The following is a 25,110-nucleotide window of genomic DNA, read 5'->3' as shown; positions in this document are numbered from 1 at the left end:
TTGGTCTTTTTTTCTCTTTCCTTTCTTTTCCCATGAAACACTTACTGGCTCCTCTTATTTTTCGTAAACCACTCACGCCCTTTCCCCATTAGATGAAGTCCAAATTCTTGAGCTTGAGGGCCCTCCAGAATCTTGTCTTACCCTATCTAGCCCTGTCATTTCAAGTCAGGTCCTTCACTCTAGACAATTTCTTCTCCCCACTGATCTAGAAACAATACAGGCTTCATCACAGGCTGATCCTCTTTCCTATTCCTTTCCACCTATAAAAATCCAGCTCATTTCTCAAGACCTAACTTAAGTCATAGACCCTTTAAAGAGTCTTGTGTGATCTTTCCAATACTTAGGGTGAACAACTGTCCTGGTTTGCCTGGGGTTTCCCAGGACATAGGACTTTCAATACAAAATCTAGGATATTCCTAGACAAACTGGGATGGTTAGAAAGCCTAGCAACACTTCATTGTTTCCCCTTATTGTGTTGCCTTGTTAGATAGAGAAAAGAAGAAGAAAAAAACCCTGTGAAAGTACCAGTAGCCACGACTTCCGTACTCACTACTTTTTCTCCTCAGTAAGAGTTATGCACCTGTTGGGCAGAGACCATTTTGATTCCTACTTCATACAGAATATAGTGCTGTACTCAATCAAGTTAATTCCTACTCAGTAAATGACGTGGTTTAGTTTTAAGTGGGCACTGTATCTAAATCATTTTCCTTGTGTGTTAATGTATTTGTCTTTATTTTTTTCCAGCCCAGATGACTTACTCAATGCCTTGAATGAGGGTATCAGTCGTGCTGATGTCATCATCACATCAGGGGGTGTATCCATGGGGGAAAAGGTATGAAAAAATGGAGCTTGTGGAAATTTATCCACTGTGTTATCCTTGCATACAGTTGATTAATTATGATCTGGTAAATATCTGGTACATAACCAGACCTCCACAAAGCTGAATATCCATGGGGCTTCAGAAACTTCTGGGCATTCTAAAAGGGATGCAGCGTAGATCAGAGTTTAGCTCAGGAGTAGCATGGAAAATCCCACAACTTCCATCATGGTTTTGATCTCCCCTTGGGGATTTCTGGCTTTTGCTCACTCAACGTTAGTACTTTAGGACTTCCTTTATATATAATATTTACCCCTAAGTTAAAACTCCAAGATCCTTCCTTCTACTTAAATTTAAACTAAAGATGACCACCTCCACCACATATTTCAAACTGGGTAAAGAACCCTTAGTTCCCCACAGGGAAGAAAGAGAAGATTAGGTATTTCCCCTCAACAAATAATTATAATCATAATAATGATGAAAATAAAATACAAACATAGATATAAATACATATATAGGATTTTATAAAACTAAGTATATTTTCATAGAGCATATGCTTAGTCCTATAAAATTATAGTTTGAATACCTCAGTATCATTAAGTTTATATATCTTAATGAAATGTGTTGGTCCATGATGATTATTGGGTCCACTGAATAATGTTATAAAAGTGAAATATTCTTTACTGCAATGACCAACCTTATGTTTCGGCATGATAACATTTTAGATCACGAGATGTTGTACCAGCCTATAGTCCCTTTTCATGTTTCTGTTTTTTTAATCTCATATTAATGACTGAGCTGAAAATTATAAAAATACTGTAATAATAGCTTTTACTAAAATTCACATTTTTTTCAAGAACTTGATTTTTAGCTATATCTTACATATATGATTATTCTTGGTCCCTGCACTTGCTAGCTATAAAACTGCCTAAATTCATAACCTGACTTTTTGGACAGTGAACTCTATTGGCTCTGAGCATAAATGTCAGAATTCAATAGCCTGAACAGAAAATGCCTGCCTTCATTGACAACTTTAGTTTTAGAATGTTTAAGAATAGCACTTTAGATGCCAAAACCATAGAAGAAAAAGAAAGAATCTCAGTCCAAGACTGTTATCTCAAATGACATCCAAGAGTAAAGCTCTTAAAGTGAAGATGGGTATTCTCCTTATAGCAGACAGTTTGCTAGGTTAATCTTCCCTCAAGTCTCCTAGAAGTTTTTAGTCCTGGGCAGAGCAAATTGCTGCAGACTTCCTGAGATCACAAAGGCTAGGGCTGAAGTCTGCATTATAGATCTATAAGAAATAATTTGCAGCATGTCTATTTTTTTAATCATCAAACTGCCTTTGGTGTTCTAAGTATCACAAGAGCAATCCTGAAGCTGAGTACTTAAATATTAAATTTGTTATTCCCAGGGAGTGTGTCATGTATAACATATCTTTGTTACTAATTAACTTAATTGTAGGACAATACCTATTTGTCAGACCTAAAGTTTATCTTTCCTAATACTTCTGAAGAAGCAACAAGCTTATAACTAACAAAGATGTCATTTATCCTAGGGATTTGCTTACAAGTAAACAGAGCCAGTATAGTAAAGCCTATTAGTTTTCTTTATAAAGGGACCCCTAATGCTTTTGGTATCCACAGACCTCTATCTTCTTCTCAGCCAAAGAAAAATGACTCTTTTATAGTTGCTTCCCTCAAAATCTCTTCCCACGTCTATCTCCCCCTGCTTCACACAGACTTTTTTCAAAGAATCTGCTTTTTGCCCTGAAAACTAAAGAATTATATGCATTACTATAAATTTTCTACAACCTGCAGAATTGTAAAATAGCTCAAAAACAATGAATGGTACAGATAACCAAGAAGGATACACTTAGACTGGACACCCAGTAAATTTTTTTTTTCGGCCTATTTAAGAGCCTCTTAATTTTTTCTAATATTGTCTCCCTTACCTCATATGATCAAAATAATCACAAAGATAATTACTGATCACCAAAAAGGCTCATCTCAGAGGCTTGCCCTGATTATTTAGTAGCAAGAGTGTTAATTAACCAGATAGGCCTTCTTGAATTTGTTTTGCAAATTTAGAGTTATACAGCAACTGTATAATTTCACTAATACATGGAATCTAAAAGAAGCAAAACAAGTGAACCAACAAAATAATACAAAACAAACTCATAGATACAGAGAACAGATTGGTGGTTACTAGAAGGGAAGTAAGTTGGGGTGTGGGCAAAATGGGTCAAGGGTCAATTATATGGTGATACATGGTAACTAGACTCGTGGTGGTAATCACTATATAGTGTATGCAGATGTTAAATTATGCTGTATACCTAAACCTTACATAATAAAAGAATTTTTTAAAATTTGTTAGAATAAAGATTTGATTTTGTTGAACCCAGTTTTACATTTTTCACAATCTTAAATATTTATGTAGGAATAGTGTTAGCTCATTTGAGGAATAAACCTATATGAGTTTAGGGAAAATAACCCAAGCAAAATAAAATATCTTTGCCTAATTATACTCAACACTGATAAATAATAGAACATGGCTGGGTTTTCTTACTAACCAAAATAATTAATCTCTTTCCCAAAGATTTACCTTAACTATGTGAATTTTGATTCTTAAAATTATAAGAAGAATACTTGTTAGTGTAGCACTAAATTATACGTTAAATATCCTTATTATCTGAAAATTTTAGGGATACCTATTATATATAAGCACTTGTCTCTCTAGGTCAGTCAGAACAATAGAGCACCTTTAAAAGACAATTTAACTGTTCTGATATTTATACTTTCTCCCTTGACAAAGCAAACTTTATTGTGGCCCTGAGATCAGGGCTTTTCTACCCAGATCCTGCCGAAACCAGAGAGTTGGGGTAAGGTGCTCTTGTGTTGCCCCTTCAACAATTCCATCACATTCAGACTCAGATTGAGAGGGTCTGGGTGGGGGTTACCCTTAATCCACAGCTTACCCCAAGGAAGGCCCAATCTACGTGGTAGTTTCACAGACATAATTTATGAATACCCTCCAGAAATAAGAACAAATTTCACACTTACAAAATGAGATAAATGCCTTCTAGGATCACAGACACATAAAGAACATATAGCTTCGGCTCTAAAACCTCAACTGCAGGTCAAGAGTAAACACAGAAGCAAAAAGACATCATTCTCAAATAAAGAACTATTTTTCTTCCTAGAGGTCACAGATTCCTTAATTGATTTTGGCTTAAAATGACAGTAAGACAAATAAACAAGAAAAACTAATAAGTCAGAGTATCTGTCTTCTCTTACCTAACAGAGAATTGATTTCTATCTCCCATTTAAAGGAATCACCAACTGGTCAGACCACAAACCAATTTTCCAGTCATTGCTGCCACAAGGGGGAATGCCTTATTGACCATGCACAGGAACAAAAATAGAACTAAAATCAATAGAGGGACAAAATTAGAGAAACCAAAAGTTAGCAGAGTTCAAGTTTTATTACTGCTTGGTGTTCACTCCAGAAACCAAGGAAAGATATGCCCAGGTTTAAGCTATGCACTTCTTTGGTAATTAGATTTACCTCGCTCTGTCAGGTAAATCAATGGGGGCATCTCGGTGGACCCTCCAGAATTATTAAAGCATAATTTTTAAACAAAATCATAAACTTCATCAATATATAAAATGAACAAATGTCAAGGTTTTATTTAATTTATCAGTTAATGAAGTAACCGATAAGATATTACAACTGGTTTAAAGGAAAATTCAGAGAACACATATAGATAGTCAGGAATGCTAAAATAAATTTGCTAATAGACACAAAACTTTTATATCTGCAGCCCAACCAGGCATGGCTCAGTGGTTGAGCATCGACCTAGGATCCAGGAGATCACTGTTCGATTCCCAGTCAGGGTACATGCAGGGTTGCAGCTCGATCCCCAGGCTGGGGATGTACAGACAGCCGATCAGTAACGACTCTCTCGTTATTGACATTTTCTCTCTCTCTCCTTCTCCCTTCCTCTCTCTGAAATCAATAAAGATATACTTTTTTTAAAAAAAGAGGGAAAAAAAAACTTTTATATCTGCAGGCGAATAATCAGTTATATCTCCATGGACGTAACTAATTTACATTTCTAAGGACAATAATCATGTTCACTATCAGTTTTCTACAGCTTAATTTTTGTAAAATAGCTCAAAGACAATGAAAGGCGCAAAAAATCCAGACAGTTTTGCTACACTGGACATCCAGTAATCTTTTTTGCCCAATTCACAGTCTTTTACAGTTTTTCTGACGTTCTTACCTGGGTTGAGGGAAATATCTAGTTTCTTTGTTCATTCATTCATTTTTCTTCTTCCTGTCTAACTCTAGCTTTCAGAATATCAGACTAAGATCCTTGCAGCTTCTATAAGTTTACAAAAAGTTATGAACAATGATGAATCTCAGTCTTTATTGCTGTATCTGTTACAAGCTTTCCCTCTGTCACAAGAAGCATGAAACTTTCCTTCATGTTCAAAAAGAATCACAAAGGGCATTTTTACCAATTAAAAAGGGGATTTTTTTCAAGAAAAATTAAGTTCTTTTATTTATTTAACAAATATGTAATGAGCATGTGTGCTTTCCAATCTCTGCCTCATTGCCTTTAAGACCATGCAGATATGACCACTTCCTGTCTCTCCATACTCACCTTATGCCTCTTTTGTAGTCATTCACCACCTTCCACTGTCTTTACAGTCCTAGGCACACTCTTTACTGCTTAAGAAACTTCCTATGTACTTCCCTCTGCCTGGACTTCTCTTTCCTGCACACTTCACATGGCTGAATCCTTTTCGTCCTAACCTCCTCTTTTAAAATGGCCTTTTTTACTCTCCACCCCACCCCATGATTCTCTATCCCAGCACCTTCTCACTTCCTTTATTGCATGTGCCATACTTTATATTAATTGTTTTATTTGTTGGTTTCCTTACTGTACGCTGTCCTCAGTAAAATATAACAGAACATCTTTGTGTCAGTGACCACGTCTCCCTTGTTCACCATTAAATACTAGCATATAGAGAATTCCTTATATAATTGTACTCAAAAATATTTGTAGAACTAACGAATGAAAGGCATGTGCTATTCACTAGGGTTTCATTATAGATATAATGTACAGGGTTCCTGTTCTCACAGACTCTGTGTTCCAATAAAGGGTGCATATCCGTTATCAGGCAGTTGCAGTATAACCTAAATGTGTGGGGTCTGAGGGTCATAGTATTATAAGAGCTCTTAAGAAAGGTCTGGATATTTCTGCTCTTGCTGTGATGGAGTGGCTTATTTGGATCAATCCCCCCACCAAGAACAACTATAAAAGCTACATTTAAATTGTTGAAAGAAGAAGAAAATGAAAAGATATCAGAAAAAAGTGAACTGCAGAGAATTAAAACTGAATTCTTCACCACATTTTTCTTCAAGGCATTTACTAATTCCTAAGTGGGGGGAGAGGGGAGGTGTAATGGTACAGGAGGTCAAGAAGCCAACCATAAAAGAGTAGCTAAGAAACTAAGGAAATGAACAGAATTTTTCACAGTCTTAGGAGTTCAGAGCCTGCATAGAGTTAGGGGCCTTGGCAAATTATCTCCGGTTTCAGTTTAAACCCTTCAAGGGCTGTGCTCTAGGAATAAGGACAAGCCGGAAATAAACCAGCCTTCACAAAGACTGAACTTTCCTTCAAATTGTCTCAATCTCTGACTGGACCAAGGTAATCTTAGTTTACCTTAACTGACTGCCAGAAGATATTAAACTCTTTCTGGAGGAATATATCATCATCCAGAGCCTCTTCAATTTTTTTTACCTCAATTTTTAAAATTACCAGCCCAAATGACTAAAAACTAGGAAAGGAAAACAAGATAGGAAAGCCCTAAATATGATGGACTTTAAAACACTGTAATTAATGTGTTTAATAAAAAGAAATGACAAAATTAGGAATTTCATTAGAAAACTAGAATCTACTCATAAGAATTAAGTGAAATTTTTAGAAAAAGGGTGAAAAAAGGCATAAAAGACATATGGGATATGGTAAAAGGTCTAACATATGTGTAACTGGAGCCCCAGAAGGAAAAGAGAGTAAGCAGAAGCAGTATATAGGAGATACTGGTAGAGACTTTTCCAAAACCAATAAAAGACATCAAGTCAGAAATTCAAGGAGCACTGCTCATCTCAAGAAGGATAAATAACAAGAAACCATACTTAAGTAATTATAACAAAACTACTGAAAGCAAGGACAAAGAGAAAATCTTACCTGAAAAACACATTACCTTCAAAGGACCAGCAGTAAAACTATCAGAAATGATTTAAACAGAAATGATGGAACTCAGAAAACACTGGGATGGCATTTGTAAAGTGCTGAAAGAAAATAACTGCCTGTGTGGAACTGTGTATCCAACAAAAATTTCCTTCAAAAATTAAGATAAAGACATTTTTAGTTAAACAAAACTGAACAGACCTATACTAAAGTGAGTTTTTTAGGCAGAAAGATTATGGAAGCATGGAAATGCAGAAAGGACTGAAGGGCAAAAAGAAAAGAGGAAAGGGTTAATATGTAGGTAAATATAAATGAGTGCTGATTGTATAAAATATAATGCCTTGTGACGTTTAAAATATGTATAAATACATATTAAATGTTAATATAAAGTATATATATCATCTGTATAATATATGTAGAAAAGAGATATATAATACTTAAAATGTATATAGAATTTGTGGTATATTATAGCACAAAAAGCAGAGAGGAATTAGTGGAGTTAACGTGTTATAAATTTCTTATATTGTCTGGGAAGTGATAAAAATACCAAATTATGGTAGACTGTGATAAGTCAAGAATGCATGTTGTAATCTCTAAAATAATAATAAAAGATTGTGTAACTAACAAACTAATAGAAGAGAAAGAAATTAAATAACAAAAAAAATTGATGACTCTAAAAATTGTCATTCTGGATTTAAATAAACAATGAATTGTATGATACTTATAAGCAGCACACTCTAAATATAAGAACACAGCTAATTGAAAGCAAAAGATTAGAAAAAAATTACAGTGGAAGATAGCTGGTGTGGCTCTATTGATATCAGAAAAAATTAGGGTAAAAAGGATTACTAGATATTAGTAGGGACATTTCATATATTTAAACGGATCAGTTCATCAGGAAAATACATTTCTAAATTTATTGCATCTAATAATACAGCCTCAAAATAAACATAAAAATAATAATCTATCATCCCACCCCAGAAATTAAGGGGAAACTGAGAAGATGACTGAGACTGAGATAAGGGTGGGGTAGAGAGAGGAGGGTAAAAAGAAATATTCCAGGCAGAAGGAAGGGTATTTTCAAAGACTGGAGGCAAGAAAGCTTTAAAAACTTGAAAGCAGTATAGTCTTGCTAGGTGGAAGGGAGGGAGGGAAATTGAGATCGATTGATTGATTGATTGATTGATTGATTGATTGAGGAATGGGACTGGGCCTGGCCGGGCATGGCTCAGCCATTGAGCATCTACCTAGGATCCGGGAGATCAAGGTTCCACTCCTGGTCAGGGCACATGCCCAGGTTGCAGGCTTGATCCCCAGTTGGAGGCGTGCAGGAGGCAGCCAATCAATGACTCATCATTGATGTTTCTCTCTCCCCCCACTTCCTCTCTCTGAAATCAATAAAGATATATTTGGGGTGGGAAAAGAAATGAGACTGGGTGGAAATAGGATTGACTAATGAGAGAAATGGTTAGTAAAAGGGAGCTAGAAAATATAAGAATCATAGATATGATGTTAAAAAGACGAGACTTTTTCCTGGAAACCAGGACATTCTTCAAGTAACATGCAGTGACTTGATGAGAATTATTTTCAGGAGATATCTCTTACTACTGTAAGGGGGGTCAGGATAAGTTGGAGGAGGGCCAGACTACTGGCAGAGAGATCTATTTCAATAATCCAAGTGAGATGATGTTGGCTGTGTGGGGCTGTGGTGATAGAAAGAAGGGCACCAATTTTAAAAATATAGTGTCCCATAGCTCTTGAAATATTTAAGATTTTAGTAGTTTGCTCAGCTCACCCTTGGATTAGTGAACAAGAAACTCAGTAATAGATCAAGAGGTTGAGAAATTTTAAGGACTGCAGCTTTTTTTTTTTTTCTGTCTGCAAAACCAACTGCAGAGCAGTACTTCATTTCCAACTATTGGGTTTTGTCAGATCACTCTGGATTGGCCATAACCTTAGGTTGGTTGTGTTTTTGTTAGCAATTGTGCTAACAAACTCCCATGACTTTCTGTTTAGAGCTCTGTCCTACTTTTTATTTTTGTTAGCTTATTTAGAATTAGTAGTCTATGAGCAACTGTCTAAGTCTCTCCTGAAGGAAGGTACATTATTTTAAATCCATTAAGCAGATTAGTGTAGGATATATATGTGTGACTTCCTTGCCCTGGAACAACTTCTTAGGCCATATTTGTTAACATCCTTCCTTAGACATAAAATTCTGTCTTAAAAGAGAGAAAGTGACTCATCAAGTGATTTATATGTTAATGTGGTTATTTGGTTTATTAGCTAAGTACTCCTACTAGGATATATTTTTTATGAGGACAAGAACCTTGTCTTTTTTGTTCAAGGCTATATCTGCTGTACCTAGATTGGTACTCAGCATATAACAAGTGCTCAATAAGTATTTATTGAATGAATGAAGAATGAAGGAATATTTGCCTTAAGCAAGTTAACTTCACTAAAATAAGGTGGTTTTCTATTTTAATCTTATAAATTCATTTTACCTTTATTTAAAGTTTTGAAAATCTGGTATTCGAATGTCTGAAAGTAAAGTGATTGTTTTTCATATTTGCAGGACTATCTCAAGCAGGTGCTGGACATTGATCTTCATGCTCAGATCCATTTCGGCAGGGTTTTTATGAAACCAGGGTATGAAAATAATATTGTTATATCCTGTGTGCTATGGGGTTGGTTTAGCTTGCTTTGACTAGCAATGCTTTAAATGCTTTCTTTTTACATACTTTATTATGGGTTAGCTATTCTAATAAAAGAAATATTATAGTATTAGAATTCTTTGCACAAGTGCAGCACCTATCTGAAATGGGTATTCATCTTCCTTATGAATCACTTGAGTTTGGTATAAAGAAAGCAAAGCAACTTTCCAAACCCTTTTCCCTTTAATTCCTATGTCTAGTGCCTTCTTTCTCTTTTTCTCTTTCTTTCTATGCTGCTTGTCTCTCTTTAAAAATGTTTTAATATGAAAATTCTCAAACATCATACACAAAAATAGGGAGCACAGTGATCCCCGCATGAACCCATCACCCAGCTTCTGTAACTATCAACATTTTTTCATAATTCTTTTATTGACCCATCCCTCACCTTTTTGGGGGGACAGAGGGCTGGATTATTTTAAAGCAAATTCTAGATGTGTCGTTTTTATATACATCTCAGATAACAACAACAACAGCAGCAGTGTTCTCTTATGTAATCACAATGGTATTACCTCACCTAACTTAATAAGAATACCTTAATATCGAATACCCTGATCATATTCAAAATTCTCCTGTTTCAAGAAAAAGAATGCCTTCTCATAATTGTTTTGTTTGAATTTGGATTCAAGTCAGTTCACTCATTGTATTTGGCTGTTAAAGAACATTTACTGTCCCCCATCTTTTTTTATCATACCATTGACTTGCTGAGGAAACTGAATCATTTGCCCTAAACAAATGGATTTGGCTGATTGTTTCTCTGTGGTTGTGTTTAATTTGTTCCACTCTCTCCAAGATATTCTATAGGTTTGAAGTTAGGTCTGAAGGCTTGATTAGATGCAGATTCAACTTTTTTTCCTTTGCAAGAATACTTCATAAGTAGTATTTCATACTGCTTCTTACTGCCTCCCAGGAGGAAAGAAAACCACATACCAAGATCGTATACATCTCCTAAAATCTAATAACCCCCTAAGGAAGGACTGATTGGAGTTCTGTAATCAATTGTAAATCCTCAAAGAATGCCAAACATTGGTGTTGATGAAATCTGTGTGGCCATGTCTTCAGGCAGGAGTCTGCATATTCAGACCCCTGCTTCTCTAGAAACCTTTGGCTCCCTATTCAGAGGCTCAGTGTGGGTGACGTTCCAGCATACCTCCATGCCGGGGACAACAATAATGATGCTATAGTTCAGAATGATACTCTGATGGGTGCTCATGTGAACCCTAAGAGAGTAGAGGTGGGACTTACCAGTTGTTATGAGCTATGGGAACTATTAGCATATTATAGAAGCCTTTTTTAAGTGTCAAGCTAGCCCCCATAATCTTCCCGATTTACTGGGTACTCGTGTCAGTTCTAGGACAGCAATCAGGCTTTATCTCCATGATTTTGCTGTTTAAGTATGAAGTTAAGATGATCCCTAAAGCTTTCTTCCCAACTTGATAGAGTTTAGAATTATTGGCACTTTATTTCTGTAGTTGCCCCAGTATGGCTGCCACTACAAGGTTCTTTTATTATTAAAATTATTGGGTATGGATCATTCTTATTGAGAATGTTTTATCTTAAGCAAATATTACTATGGTATGGGTGCACAGGCCTTTATTTTCTTGCCCCTATGGGCAACACTAATTTGATTAGGGTACAGAGAAGTATGTCAACATGCTTCTCACTAACCCCCAAATTAAATGCATTATTCCCTTTGCAGTGAGAAAAAAAGCTGACATTACTTGCCCTCACCACTGGAAGAGAATTATTTGTTCTTTAAATTAATCTCAGCACCTGTGATGTATAATTTTGGTACTCTTTATTTTCCATCTTTTATTTACCACTTCCCTCAACTTTGGGAGTTCATCAGTTCTTAACACTTATTCTGCTCACTTAAACTCATAACCCTCCATGACTTGTGACTGCAGTCATTGTATAAATTCTGTTACATTCTCACCCCAAGGGCAGAATTGAACAAAAAGTATTGAGTTCCAAGGTAATGGCTTCCTAGAGCTTGAAAAAGACTTCACAGTCTAGCAAAAGGACACTCATGGTAGCAGTGCATGGTAACAGAATGTCTTGTAATGGAATCTTTTCAAATAAGTTCCTTTAGAGAAATAATATTACAGTACATGTCTGCAAGATGCAAAAGATGATTTTAATTGGCTTTAAGTACAGTAGATGGAAGGTGTTATGCATTCCCTCCTCACTTTTACTATATGTGTTAGTTTGCTATATTAAAGTAGTTTAGAAGTTTAAATGGGCTTCCTTTACTTGGCCAGAATTTTATACTTGTCTAAAGGTAAAATTTTAAAGGTAATTGCTGCTTAATAGAACAAAACCAAATATAAAAGCTCAGACCAATTTAGCCTTGCTTTTCCCACATACGTTGCATTCAGAATGTAATTAACCTTTCACTTTAGACAGAGATACTCAAAAAGTGCATTTGGAGTATTATCAACCAGATCTACCAATCACAATATTTTATGGGTCATCTACAGTGAACATAGCTGTTTTCAAGAATGTATCTTGGAAATCATTTTCATCAAACAGTAACAATCATTGCCAAATAACCTATCTATCAATCAATATGACAATCTAACCTCATTTTCCTAAAGTACAGCAAAGACTCAGAAAGTAAGCAAAAAAACCCTCAGAGTAGCAAAAAACAGATATTACAAAGTCTGTATATAGCATACCCTGGATACAGAGCCTCATCAAATTACAAGCCATACAGTTAGACAAACCTTGGTTCAAATCTTTATTTCCCCACTTAGTTAGCTGAGCGATTTGGGGCAAATTGCTTACTCTGAGTCTCAGTTTCCTTGTCTATAAAATGGGATAATAATTGTGCACCTCATGAGATTGCTGTGAAAATTAAATGAAATAATGGATGTAATGCATAGATTTTCTTTTAAAATAGTAACTTTTATTATTGCTATTGTTATTATCATTCCAACAATATAACTATTATTACTACTCTTTGGTTCCCAAACCTAAAGCAAGCTTTAAGGATCAAGATGATGGCAGCCTAGGATTAAGGGGAGCCACAGAAAAACACTGGTAAAACAAATCAGGAATAAAAAAAAGATGCCCTGGCCAGGTGGCTTGGCTGGTTGGAGTGTTGTCCATACAGCAAAAAGTGTTGCAGGTTCAATTCCCAGTCACAGCACATACCTAGGTTGTGGATTTGATCCCTGGTTGGGGTGCATACAGGAGACAATCGATCGATGTTTCTCTCTCTCTCTCCCCCTCCTTCTCTCTCCCCCTCTCTCCCACCATCCCTCCACACACTGCCTTCTCTCTAAAATCAATAAACAAATCCTCCAGTGAGGATAAAAAAAATTTTAAAAGAAACAGAAACAAGAACTATAGAAACACAGCCGTGTGGTGTAGGGTTATAGTTTATAAGTGAAAAAAATACGTAATACCCTTGTGACCCAAAATCACTGTATTATAGAAGAGTAGAGCAAGTTAATAATGATGGCTATAAGTCATCAAAAAATATTATTGCTAAAAGTAATGAGTGAGTGACCCATTTTTGAAAGACCAATCTGCAAAACAGTGAAAATAAAAACAATTCGGGTGCTTTAAAAGATAATTTTCCAACTACATGGAAATTTAAGCATCCCCTAAAGATTCTACATCAGTTGGATTCCATTAATACAATGAAAATTTTAGCTGAAATTCTGTGTAAAGGGTAGTCAATAGGAAAAAAATTACTGTTTTTACCTGCCCACCTTCTCCATGCCACTCACACTCCTCTCCATACCCCTGATGCTAAGGATTCATGTCAGAATCTTGAGGAAGAATAATTTGAGAATTTTTTAAATTACTATTTCTTTAATTTTGTTCTGGTAGTGGTATTTTATTCATTTTGACGTTTCAAAATACTCTCTTCATAGGAGTGAGGTTCTTACGTTTATTGCTGAGTATAGTTTTAAAGGGTTGAGAAATAGATGCTCTTCTTGAGCAATAGGCAGTTATCTGATAGGCATGTATTACTAGGTAGTCTTCTGATGATAAGAATGATTGTTTTGAATCTCTAGCAATAATAGTATAGACATCATTAGCTAGATGGGTGTAGAAACTCCAGGATTTGGGGCTGGCAGGAAGGGAAAAATAACCAAAAGGAGTTTGGTTATTTGGAAACAATAGATGCTAACAACAAATTAATTTAAATGCTCTTGAAACACTTCAGCGTATAAACGTTTAAAGAAGCAACAGAAAATTATTTTTATATGACAAGCTTTCTATGGAGAGCCAAGCAACAAAACTGGAGGACTTCACAGTCACTAACAATCTCTTTTTTTCTCTAGCCTGCCAACAACATTTGCAACCTTGGATATTGATGGTGTAAGAAAAATTATTTTTGCCCTACCAGGTAAGAATAATTGAAACAGTTTATTTTGCCTTCCTGAAAAAAGAAGACCAAATTTTTTTTAATCCCAGGTGACCAGTCACCCGATTTGGAATCCAGAGCACTTGATTTGGAATCTAAAGGACCTGGGCTGAAGTCCTAGCTTTACTTACTTGAACAAGTCACTTAACCTCACTGAAGGTGTTTCTTCATCTATAAAATGGGGCTAATATCTACTTCACAGGGTTGGTGTGAAAGTCAAATTAGATAGTATCTTTCAGAGCATATACCAAACCCTAAGATGATAACCAAGTGTTAGCTGTCACTGGATCTTTCTGGGATACCTGCTTCTCCTTCTAGGAAACTGGTCAAAGTTAGCAGCTTAGTCATGTCCCACAACTTGAAGTAAGGGCCTAAAGGGCTGTGAATCACCCGTGCAAACACTAGGACAAGCACACAAAACTGCCTTTGGTTTCTGCCAGATTGGCCGGGTGGGCGGTGGGGGGGGGCAACATGGAAGGAGGGGCTGCCAGTGCTGGTGCTTCTCAGCCAAATCCCAGGCATCATCGGTCTGCCTACATCACAGCCCTCACCCTCGCTGCAGCGTGAGTGGAAACTCGCATGCTCAGGTAGTGGTTATTTCCGGGGGAAGGGAATTACGAATAGCACTTTTTAATGTTTATCTGTATTTTCTTAAAAGCCAAGTGGTTCATTTCATGAATTCAATTTTTTATTGAATTTTGGCTGTGTATTTAAAGCTGTGCTTTTAAAGCCGTTACTAATCTCGATAAATTCTAAAGCAGTTTGGAACTTTGTATATCTACTTGTTATTTTCAACTTTTAAAAGTATTCTCTAATCTGTAGCAGTGTCCCATTCTCTCTCTCTCTTTTTTTTTCTTTTTGGACACAAGTTCCTTCAGAAAATAACCTACTTATTCCTTTCAGATGGACAAATACGGTGGCTTTGAGATATTTATTTGCTTTTTATATTAAATAAGTCTCAAAATAGAGATATAAAGAAAAGAAAGCAAGCAGAAAAATGTAGAACTTTAAAATCATTTTTAAAGCCCCCAAAAATGTATAAGCATAAAAGAGATTAGATTTCTATCATATAGGAGATTTTAAGAGAGAGGACATATAAGTAAGGAGTCTTCAAATTTTATCTGTAGTATAGAACTCCTTATGGCCTTTAATATATCCTTAGATATTCTAAAAACCATTATATAAAAATACAATCCTCTTTGTAGCTTTAATTTGCCTAGAAGGCACTGTTTACTTTGTCTACAGAAGCTATGATTCAACCTACTGACCATCAGTGACAAAAGAATATTAGAGTGGGAGCCTAATTCACCATTACTAAGGAAGTATTGTTTATCCACCAAAAAAGTTATAATTCAATAACCTATATTCAAATTACTGCTTTAATGTGAAATTTTCTCTGCTCAGCCTGAATAAACCTAAAGAGGGCAGCAAGCGCTCACATGTTCAGGTTGTAGAACCAGCAAAGAAGTTCCTTTTACAAGGATTTTAAAATTCAGAGTTATATTTCTTCTTTCCCAAGGGCCATGCATTTAAAGCCATTACAAGTCTTGATAAGTTTTAAAGCAGTTTAAAGTTTGTGTATCTACTTGCTATTTTTGTAACTTTTTAAATTACTGTATAACACATTTTCACTATAAAAACATTAGAAAATAGTGATAAGCATTAAGAAATGTTATCAGTAATCCCCTTCCCCCCGAAATAACCACTATCTGCATTTTTTTATGTCAGTCCTTCCAGTCCTGTTTTTATAGAGTAGTGTTATAAAGCAATAGCAATTACAGGAATTTTGTAATCATTGTTAAATAAATAATAACTGATTTTTATTTCCAGAAAAAATTCCATATTTCTGTATTTTGAGGCAAGAGATAAGCAATTGATTCTTACTAAGAGTCTAGTTCTGTTGGACAAATCATTTTTCTGTTGAAGTAATATCACTTGTCATTTTTTACAACTCAAAAAAATCTATTCTTAGCTACTTTTGTAGGTAGAAGAAATTAAAAGTATGGTTTTAGCTAATAATATGCTAAACTCACCACTGCCTTTTACTTTGATGATACAATTAACAGCACATAGCCAGGCCAAGGGAACCTAAAAATCTAATGGCCCCTCATATATCCCCAGCATTTACATACATATTCACATATAACTATATACAATTATTAATAAAATTAGAATTCTAGAACCAGAAGGAATATTGAGAATCATATAGTTCAACCTTGATTTTGTGAATGAGTTAAGTTAGACTCAAAAAAGTCTGGAACTCACCAGGGTCACACAGCTTAGTTAGTTAATATACCACACAAGAAACTAAATCTGTTATTCTCAGCCCAGTCATTTTTTTCATAACCAACCTTTCCTCTCTTCAAAGTGTGTGACATACCCAGATGCCTTCTTGGAGAGGTACAAATGAATTTCTCACATTTTTTAAATAGCTCTGAAAGAACTTGGTGTTTGAAGTAGTCCACTGAGGCTGTCATAACAGAATATCTCTGACTAGATGACTGGATTACAGATAACAGAAGTCTGTTTTCTCACAGCTCTAGAGACTGGAAATCTATGAGCTAGATTCAGGCAAGGTTAGTGTCTATTGAGGTTTTTCCTTATCTCCTCACTATGCCCTCACATGGCCTTCCTCTGTGCACACACACTCCTGATGTGTCTTCCTGTTTTATAAGGACACCAGTTCTGTTGAATTAGGGCTTCACCCTTATGGCCTCATTTAATTTTAATTACCTCTCTAAAGGCCTTATCTCCAAATAAAGTCACATTGGGGGTTAAGACTTCAACAAATGAATGGGAGGAAAAACAACACAATTCAGTCCATGCAGTCTTTATCCTCAAGTCCTTCACATTTTAAATCATTTAGTTTTATTTTTTAAATTTAAAGAAATGTCTGGGTACAAGGGCTTATGGATAAATCTCTTTATGTTTATCCTACTTTCTAATACTTTTTGTACTAAGTTTTTTTTACTATAGAAATTTTTAAACATTTTAAAAATAGCAAGTAGACAACAATAAAAGGGGGGAATGGGTGACGTCTGTAATAGTGTCAACAACAAAAAACTAGCAAGAAGAAACTGCTTTAAAACTTACCAAGATTGGTAATGGCTTTCCATGTATAGCTCTCAGAAAGGAAGAAATAAATGGTGTTAATCATCTTCTGAGGGTGCACCTTCTGTGGCATTTGGTTGACTGTAGATCTATTCTGACATCCTTTTGAATTCAAGGTGATTCAGAAGAGAAAGACAAGTAGTGACATCACTCTCTATGATACCTGAAGATATAAACAGTCATAATTATTTGGTAAATTTTCTGTGTGTACCATAATAACTGCTTGGTTGACTTTCAGGGAATCCTGTGTCAGCCGTGGTCACCTGCAATCTCTTTGTTGTGCCTGCACTGAGAAAGATGCAAGGCATCTTGGATCCTCGGCCAACCATCATCAAAGCCAGGGTAATGTTTTCTAACGACCAGGAACCAAAATGGAAGCCTAATAACAATTAAGAATATGATCTGGATCTAGAAACATCTAGAATTTTATACTGGTTTTGAGAGGAAATGCAGTTATAGTCTCTCCTTTGTGATAGAAAATAGAGGGAAGGGTCCCTTTTATTCCCCTCCCACATTATTCCATGACTTCTAACATGAGTAATTTTCCCCAGCAAGAATCCATACAGGAGTGGAGATATAATGACAATCTGATGCAACTGATCCTTGTTTCTTAAGTGAATATAAATATCTCCTTTAAAGCAAACAACCCCATTTTGTAGATGAACAAACAAGTATAAGAAAGCCAAATAACTTGCTAGTACACCATCAGTTAGCAGTATAACTTGAAGGAGAACCTAGGTGTCAGGTATCATCTCATTCCCACATTTGTTCCACTGTACTACCATGAAGCAATCAGTGCATTGCTGGGGAGGAAACCTGCTTAAACACTTGGCAGATTCCACAGCCATTTGAATAGCTCTTACAGTTAGTACCAGAGAACACACATACATACAGAGAGCGATTGAAAGAGAGATTTTTGCCCTCAAGTAAGCACAAAATAATTTAGGAATAATTGCAAGTTAAACCCCAGTAGATATGAAATACAATATAAACATAAGCAAGATTAAGTGAAAGAGTGGAGTGTGATTTAATAAAGGAAAACACCCTGGAATTAAATTTTATTCTGGATTCCAGAGGAAAAGCATGGATTGTCAGAGTCAGTAATTAGAATGCTTAAAAACGTAGTAACCAGAGTGGATTGGAGACAGACTTACTTGAATCAAAATTTCCAATTTTCATTGTATCATTTTATCTAAACAATATCTCTGTTAGTTGAATAAAGCCTTTCTAGATGATTTAAGGTAGAGTAAGTTAAATGATTATTATGCTAGTAAAAAATGTTAATTGTTGTACACTGGAACAAGTCTTGTTTTCACTAATATTGAACTAATCTTTGGACTATTGTTCATAATTATATACTGTATAAACTTGTTCAGAGAATACCTTTTAGGCACCTGCTACTAACACATTATCACTTTAACTTATCAGATATCACTATGAATTTAATAACATTAAAAAAGCAATGGCCCCAGGTTGAGGGTTGATTGGCCATTCTGTGTCATGTATGTGAACTGAAGTTGCTATGATAGAAAGGAATTTCCTCTTTTAGAAGAATATGAAAAATGCCATTTCATAGCAAAGACTCATTCAGAGGAATTATTTTATTACCAGTGATGTGGCTAAGCCAAAATGATACAACTTTTAATAGAGACTACTTTTAGTTGCCTTAGTGAGCTTCTATATCAGTATTGAGACATTAGGGAAATATTCAAGAGAAAAATAAAGTAGCTATCCCATTTATGTTAAAGATAGGTGTATGAATGGGTAACCAAACAGTACCTCTAAATATTTCCTGGATGGATGGATGGATGGATGGATGGATGGATGGATGGATGGATGGATGGATGGATGGATGGGCATACAGATATAGATCTTGTTTTTTATTATTCTTGTTTAGGTCTGCCTCCTTTATTTTCAGTGTTAAAATTTTTGAGTTTATAAGCCAGAGGTGTCTTTCCTCACAGCCCATAATATTAGACTTGAAAAATAGGCCCTGTCCTTTTCACCTGCCCTTTTCGCCCCAGTGAAGACCAACTTCTTGGCCGCCTTCTCTCTTAATCAGAGCAACCAACCTCTGGACTTCCTGTATTAAGAACACAGGTGGCAGTTGTGGAAACAGCAAAATGCCAACATGTTTTTCATGTCTACTGTAAACTGCAGTTTTAAGGGATGGTCAAATGATCAGATTTGTTTTCTTTTCCTCCTTATTCTATAGTTATCATGTGATGTAAAACTGGATCCTCGCCCAGAGTACCATCGGTGTATACTGACTTGGCATCACCAAGAACCACTGCCGTGGGCACAGAGTACAGGTTAGTCATTCACACCTGCAGGTACGTCTATGGACCCATCCTGGCAAAACACACAGTTTTATATATAACCTCCTTCCTCGGGTATACCCAATTTGAATTGTTATATTTTCCTTTTTGAAAGATTAGGTGAGTTAAATAGTCCTAAACAGTACTGCATAATAGGATAGCAAGAGTAAAAAATAATAATGGCTCTGGCCAGTTTGTCTCCGTGGTTAGAGAGTTGGCCCGTGGACCGAAGGGCCCCGGATTTGATTCCAGCCAAGGCCACGTACCTCAGTTGCAGGCTCCACCCCAGTTGGGGCACGTGCAGGAGGCAGCCAATCAATGTCTGTCACATCAGTGTTTCTCTCTCTCTCCCCCCTTCCACTCTCTCTGAAAAAGCAATGGAAAAAATATACTAGAGTGAGGATTTTTAAAATGTAATAATAATAATAATAATAAAGGTTTAGTTATTCTATGGAGCCATGTTTTCTAGATAAGCATTTGAAGTACAAATCTAGAATTACAAAAGATTTTTATCTGTTTCTTCAAACTATAAGTTTTGAACATAGCTTTGGTTATAGGAAAAGGAAGGATTGTGGCTATGCCACCCTGAAATGTGAGATTTAAGCCCAATTATAATGCGATCCTCTGTAGCCTCTACTATACCCTAGATATTGGTAAAATTTAAGGGATGAGAAATCAATATTGATAATTCAGAGCTCTGTAGTTTCCTCCTCTAAACTTGATACTTTTATCCCCAACTTCTCTGGCTACATTTTACCAAGTTTTTTCTGTGACTCGAATAAAATTGTATTGCCCTTTAAACAAGAGTCCTGTAAAGTACAGATGTCAACTAACACTAAGTACAGGGGCCTTGCCATCAGACACTTGAATTCAAATTAGCTGCCAAGTAGTAAGTAGGACCCTAAGCAAGTTTCTTCAACTCTTTTGAGCCTGTGAGAATTAAATAAGATGGCTAAGTGAAGTGCCTGCCGCCTGTGGCAGAGGATACAGTTGCAAGGCTACCTGAAAAGGGTACTGGGAAGTCTGACCGTCTCTCCTCCTCTTGAAGACTGTGTTTCTATTCATGGCTTCCTACTTTGAAAAGAACTGCAAGGGCTCCAGATGTATCCACTGTGATGCTTATGCTGCTGTAATAAGAGTATTTCTTTCTAGGTAATCAGATGAGCAGCCGTCTGATGAGCATGCGCAGCGCCAACGGATTGTTGATGCTACCTCCAAAGACAGAGCAGTACGTGGAGCTCCACAAGGGAGAGGTGGTGGACGTCATGGTCATTGGACGACTATGATGGTCACCAGCGGGAGAAAGCTTTGATGCATGTCCACATATCATTGACTGTATCCTGTAATATGCAACGGCACAGCTAGTTTTTCTGATTTGGATAAAAGTTGATCTGTATAGTCAACATCTTGAACTATATTTCAAAAAGAATTTAAATACCTTTTAAAGAAAAGACACCTAAAAATAAATCTTAACAGACAACTCTTCTGATTATATCAAAGCAAATTTTTCCTTTCTTGCAAATTGCTTTGTGTGTTCAATGCTAGGTCTGATAGCGATAGCTTTTAGTAGACAGCAGTAGGTGCCTGCAGAACTTGTGTTTTTCTCATCTTTAAACAACTACTTATGCTCTTAAATCAAGGCTGTCTGCTTATTTATACTAGCGTAGGCAACACTTGGATTTCCCTTCTTAGTACGCTTCATACCCGCTTTCCAGAGAGCTTCCGCTTGTTCTTTATCATGTATCGTGTTTATGTGCACAGTGCCACAGGAAGAGCGCCTGGGTGGCGGCCCTGCCCTGCCTCAAGGAGAGCCATCCTCACCGCTTCCGGGCCGTTTCTCCCCGGCAGCCTCACGGCACAGTACTCTTGGGCAGTAACTGGATACCTTTTATTTGAACAAACAAGTGGGGGGGAAATGCTTCCTTAAGTGCTGACAGCCTTTTTAACCAATACATTTAAAATTGTACAGAACAAAAAATAAAATCAAAGACTGATCTTGTACAGATATTAGTGTTACCAGCATTCATGTGGAAATCAAGAGCAAAGAAAAAATAATGATAAACAACTCTGTACCATAACATTTTCTGTAATGATACTGAAACTTAATGAATAAAAAAATCCTTGGTCATTATATAAAAATCCATCGTGTTGGCCTCGTTATTGAAAAAGAGAACATTGTCACGCTTTCTGATGTGGTTCTGCCTGATAAAAGGCACGTTTAAGATGACTTAGCAAGGTTAAGTGATAGCAGGAGATGTACAGTGCGGTATAATATACTGCATCTTTTACTGCAGGATCGTGATCCGTAGCATTGTGAAAATACAGATTAGAAAACAGAGAACCTGCGGCTGGTCTCGTCTTTCCGGTCATAGCTGGAGAGTAAGAAGCAAATTTAGAGGAAAGATAGTTAATAATTTAGGAGGAAAAAACTATTTAAATTCTTATTTAGGTGCCATAAAAACAAATTTCAAGCATTTACAGTTCTTTGGAATGGAGGGAGTAAAAGTAAGTAGTAAACCAGAAAATTTCAGGTGAGAACCTAGTCATGGCTTGATCATGTTAGAAAGAAAGTGAGAAATGGGAAGAATCTGTGCTAGTCACAGAAAATGCGACAAATGAAATATATTCCATCCGCATGGCTCCTTTAAGAAAAATTTAGGGGCACTTTTCAAATGGTGGTGACAGGAAACATTGAATATGCTGTAGGGTATACTTAGTAAGACGAACAACAGGAATTGGCCTCCTGGTGAGCAAAGTGCTAAATGATGATGAATAAAGCCAAGTCGCAAGCAACTGATATTTAATCCTGATATTTGATGTTTCCAGAGTTGAAAATACAATATTCTATATTTTAAGTTTTCTTTTATATTTGCAATTAAGGAAGATAAGGTTAATTAATAGAGGTCAAATGAAAGGTTCTGAACAGTGCTTTACTTACATTCACTGAAGGAATATTTACTGATCATCTAATATGTACTTGGGTACAAGGTAGATCATGCTGCTGTTTACACAGGTGAGTAGAGATAGTAGCTAACGTTAACTCCATCAAGGGAGTTTAAAAACACCTGCAAGTAACCATAAAGTTGGATATTTTTGATACTTGAACATACACGGTAGAGTGTGTAGAATGTGATAAATGACATAATTCAGATTTAAAGAGTTGGAGAAGTTCAGATGATAACTTCCTACAAGGTAAGATTTCAGGGGATAAGATGGCATCTTAGTGGGTCTTAAAGGAAGTGTACAATTTTAAAGATGATGCAGGAAGAAGGGTATTCCATAAACAGAATTATGGACAATTAATAATAATTATTTTTATTATATAATGTAAGCTCTACAAGGGCAAGAATTTTTGTTTATTTTATTCACTTACATTATCCCAAGTCCTTAGAAGATTTCCTGATGTATGTACATATGTGTAGGCATCAGTAAATATTTGTTCAATGAATTACATTATATAGAGGTTACTATACAGCCAGCACTTTTCATTTGTTTAATTTGCACAACCACCCTGTAAGGATTATTATTCCTATATTACAGATGAGGAAGTTAAGGCACAGAAAGAGTAAGCAACTTGTCCGTGGTCACACAGCTAGTAAGAGGAGGAGCCAGGATTCAAACTTAGCAATCTGGCTTCAGAGTCCATACTCTTAAACACCAAGCTACAGAAACAGAAAATCAATCTGAAGAGGACAGAGCCATTGGGAGCATCTTACTTTGGAGTGTTGGAGGGAGAAGGCCATGAATGGAACAAAAGTAAGAGCATTTTGTGGAAGAGAAGAAGCCAGGTAGAACAGTGTCCCAAAAGCCAAGGAGGAGAGCTTCAAAAAGGAAGGATAATCGACTACAAAAAGGAAAAGACCAGGAAGATGAAGGCTCAGGAAGGTTTGTTGATAAGGCAACTGTTCATGAGCCACAAAAGTGCAGCTTCAGTAATGGGCTGAGGGCAAAGCCAGATCGCAAACTAGAAACCGTAAGTATGTGCCCTTCGGAACTTGTGCAGAAGGAAAATAGACAGAGGATGGTGGCTTGAACCAATAACAAGGTGGAGGAAACATTTTGTGGGTTTTGAGAAAAGAGAAGCAACAGTAGTGGGCATATTAAAATCCAAGAGCCAGGTTCCAGATGGAGAAAGAGGAAGGAAGGGCTGGATTCAAGGACCCTGGTGGCCCAAGTAGCCTGGGAAAGAAAAGAAACGTTTTTCCTTCTGAGTTAGAAAAGGGAAAAACTATGAATACATTTGAAATAAAGGAAGTTTATTATTTTAGTTGATTTATTGGGGTGATGTTGGTTCACAAAACCATTCGGGCTTCCAGTGAACAACACAAACATCACCTGTGCCCTGCACCACACGCCCTTCACCCCAGACAAAGCAGCCCCCCCCCGCCCACGTTGCCCACTGCCACCTACCCCCTTCCTTCTGGCCAGCACCACACTGTAGACTGTGTCTAGGTGATGTTTATAGGCTTTTTTGCTTAATCCCTTCACCTTCCTTTATCCAGCCCCTAACCCCCTTCCCTGTGCCGGCTGTCTGTCTGCTCCATGCATCCAGGCCTCTGGTTCTGTTTTGTGCATCAGTTTATTTTGTTCATTAGATTCCACATATGAGTGAGATCATGTGATACTTGTCTTTGTCTGACTGACTTATTTTGCTTAGCATAATACTCTCCAGGTCCCTCCATGCTGTCCCAAAAGGTAAGATTTCTTTTTTTCACAGCTGCATAGTATTCCATGGTGTAAATGTCCCACAGCATTTCTGTCCACTCACCTACTGATGGGCGCTGGGCTGTTTCCAGATCTTGGCTATTGTAAATAATGCTACTATGAACATAGGGGTGCATATATTCTTTCAAATTAATGTTCCCAGGATCACTAGGTCCTAAGGAAGTTCCATTTCTAATTTTTTGAAGAAACGGCATACTGTGTTCCATAGTGGCTGCCCCAGTCTGCATTCCCACCCGCAGTGCACTAGGGTGCCCCTTTCTCCACACCCTCGCCAGCAGGTGTCATTTGTTGATTTCTTGATGGAGCCATTCTGACAGGTGGGAAGTGATACCTCATTGTGGTTTTAATTTGCATCTCCCTGATGATTAGCGATGTTGAGCATTTTTTCATATGTCTGTTGGCCATCTGTATGTCCTCTTTGGAGATGTTGAGCATTTTTTCATATGTCTGTTGGCCATCTGTATGTCCTCTTTGGAGAAGTGTCTATTCAGGTCCTTTGCCCATTTTTTAATTGGGTCGTTTGTCTTCTTGGTGTTGAGTAGTACAAGTTCTTTATATATTTTAGAAATTAACCCCTTGTCAAATGTATCATTGGCAAATATGTTCTCCCATTTAATTTAAAAGTTAAGGTTCAGTGAAATGGTTCTACTTGACAGAGTGGAAGTCTCAATGTCATCTAATCTATTTGCATTTATTTGACCAAAATTATTTTAGAATCACATATATATGATGTATTATATGCTTTCTCTTGGTAATTGATATTTACATAGAGACTATATAAGTTATTT

The 25,110-nt window shown here is 36.5% G+C and overlaps 1 protein-coding gene across 2 annotated transcripts in view; it reads left to right on the top strand.

Moving 5' to 3' along the window:
- Window positions 1-21,736, top strand: part of GPHN (gephyrin) — a 351,760-nt gene extending 330,024 nt beyond the window's left edge. For both annotated transcript variants that reach the window (XM_087819798.1, XM_016223798.2), the window contains 6 exons: window positions 745-832; window positions 9,652-9,725; window positions 14,086-14,150; window positions 17,518-17,621; window positions 19,495-19,591; window positions 20,750-21,736. In XM_087819798.1, coding sequence (XP_087675924.1) covers window positions 745-832; window positions 9,652-9,725; window positions 14,086-14,150; window positions 17,518-17,621; window positions 19,495-19,591; window positions 20,750-20,883 — 562 coding nt within the window. In that variant the 3' untranslated portion in view covers window positions 20,884-21,736. The remainder of the gene's footprint in view (window positions 1-744; window positions 833-9,651; window positions 9,726-14,085; window positions 14,151-17,517; window positions 17,622-19,494; window positions 19,592-20,749) is intronic.
- The last annotated feature ends 3,374 nt before the right edge of the window (window positions 21,737-25,110 follow it).

Source organism: Miniopterus natalensis, chromosome 1, assembly GCF_054644295.1.
Source record: "Miniopterus natalensis isolate mMinNat1 chromosome 1, mMinNat1.hap1, whole genome shotgun sequence".
NCBI lineage: Eukaryota > Metazoa > Chordata > Mammalia > Chiroptera > Miniopteridae > Miniopterus > Miniopterus natalensis.
This window is presented reverse-complemented; position numbering and strand designations above follow the sequence as displayed.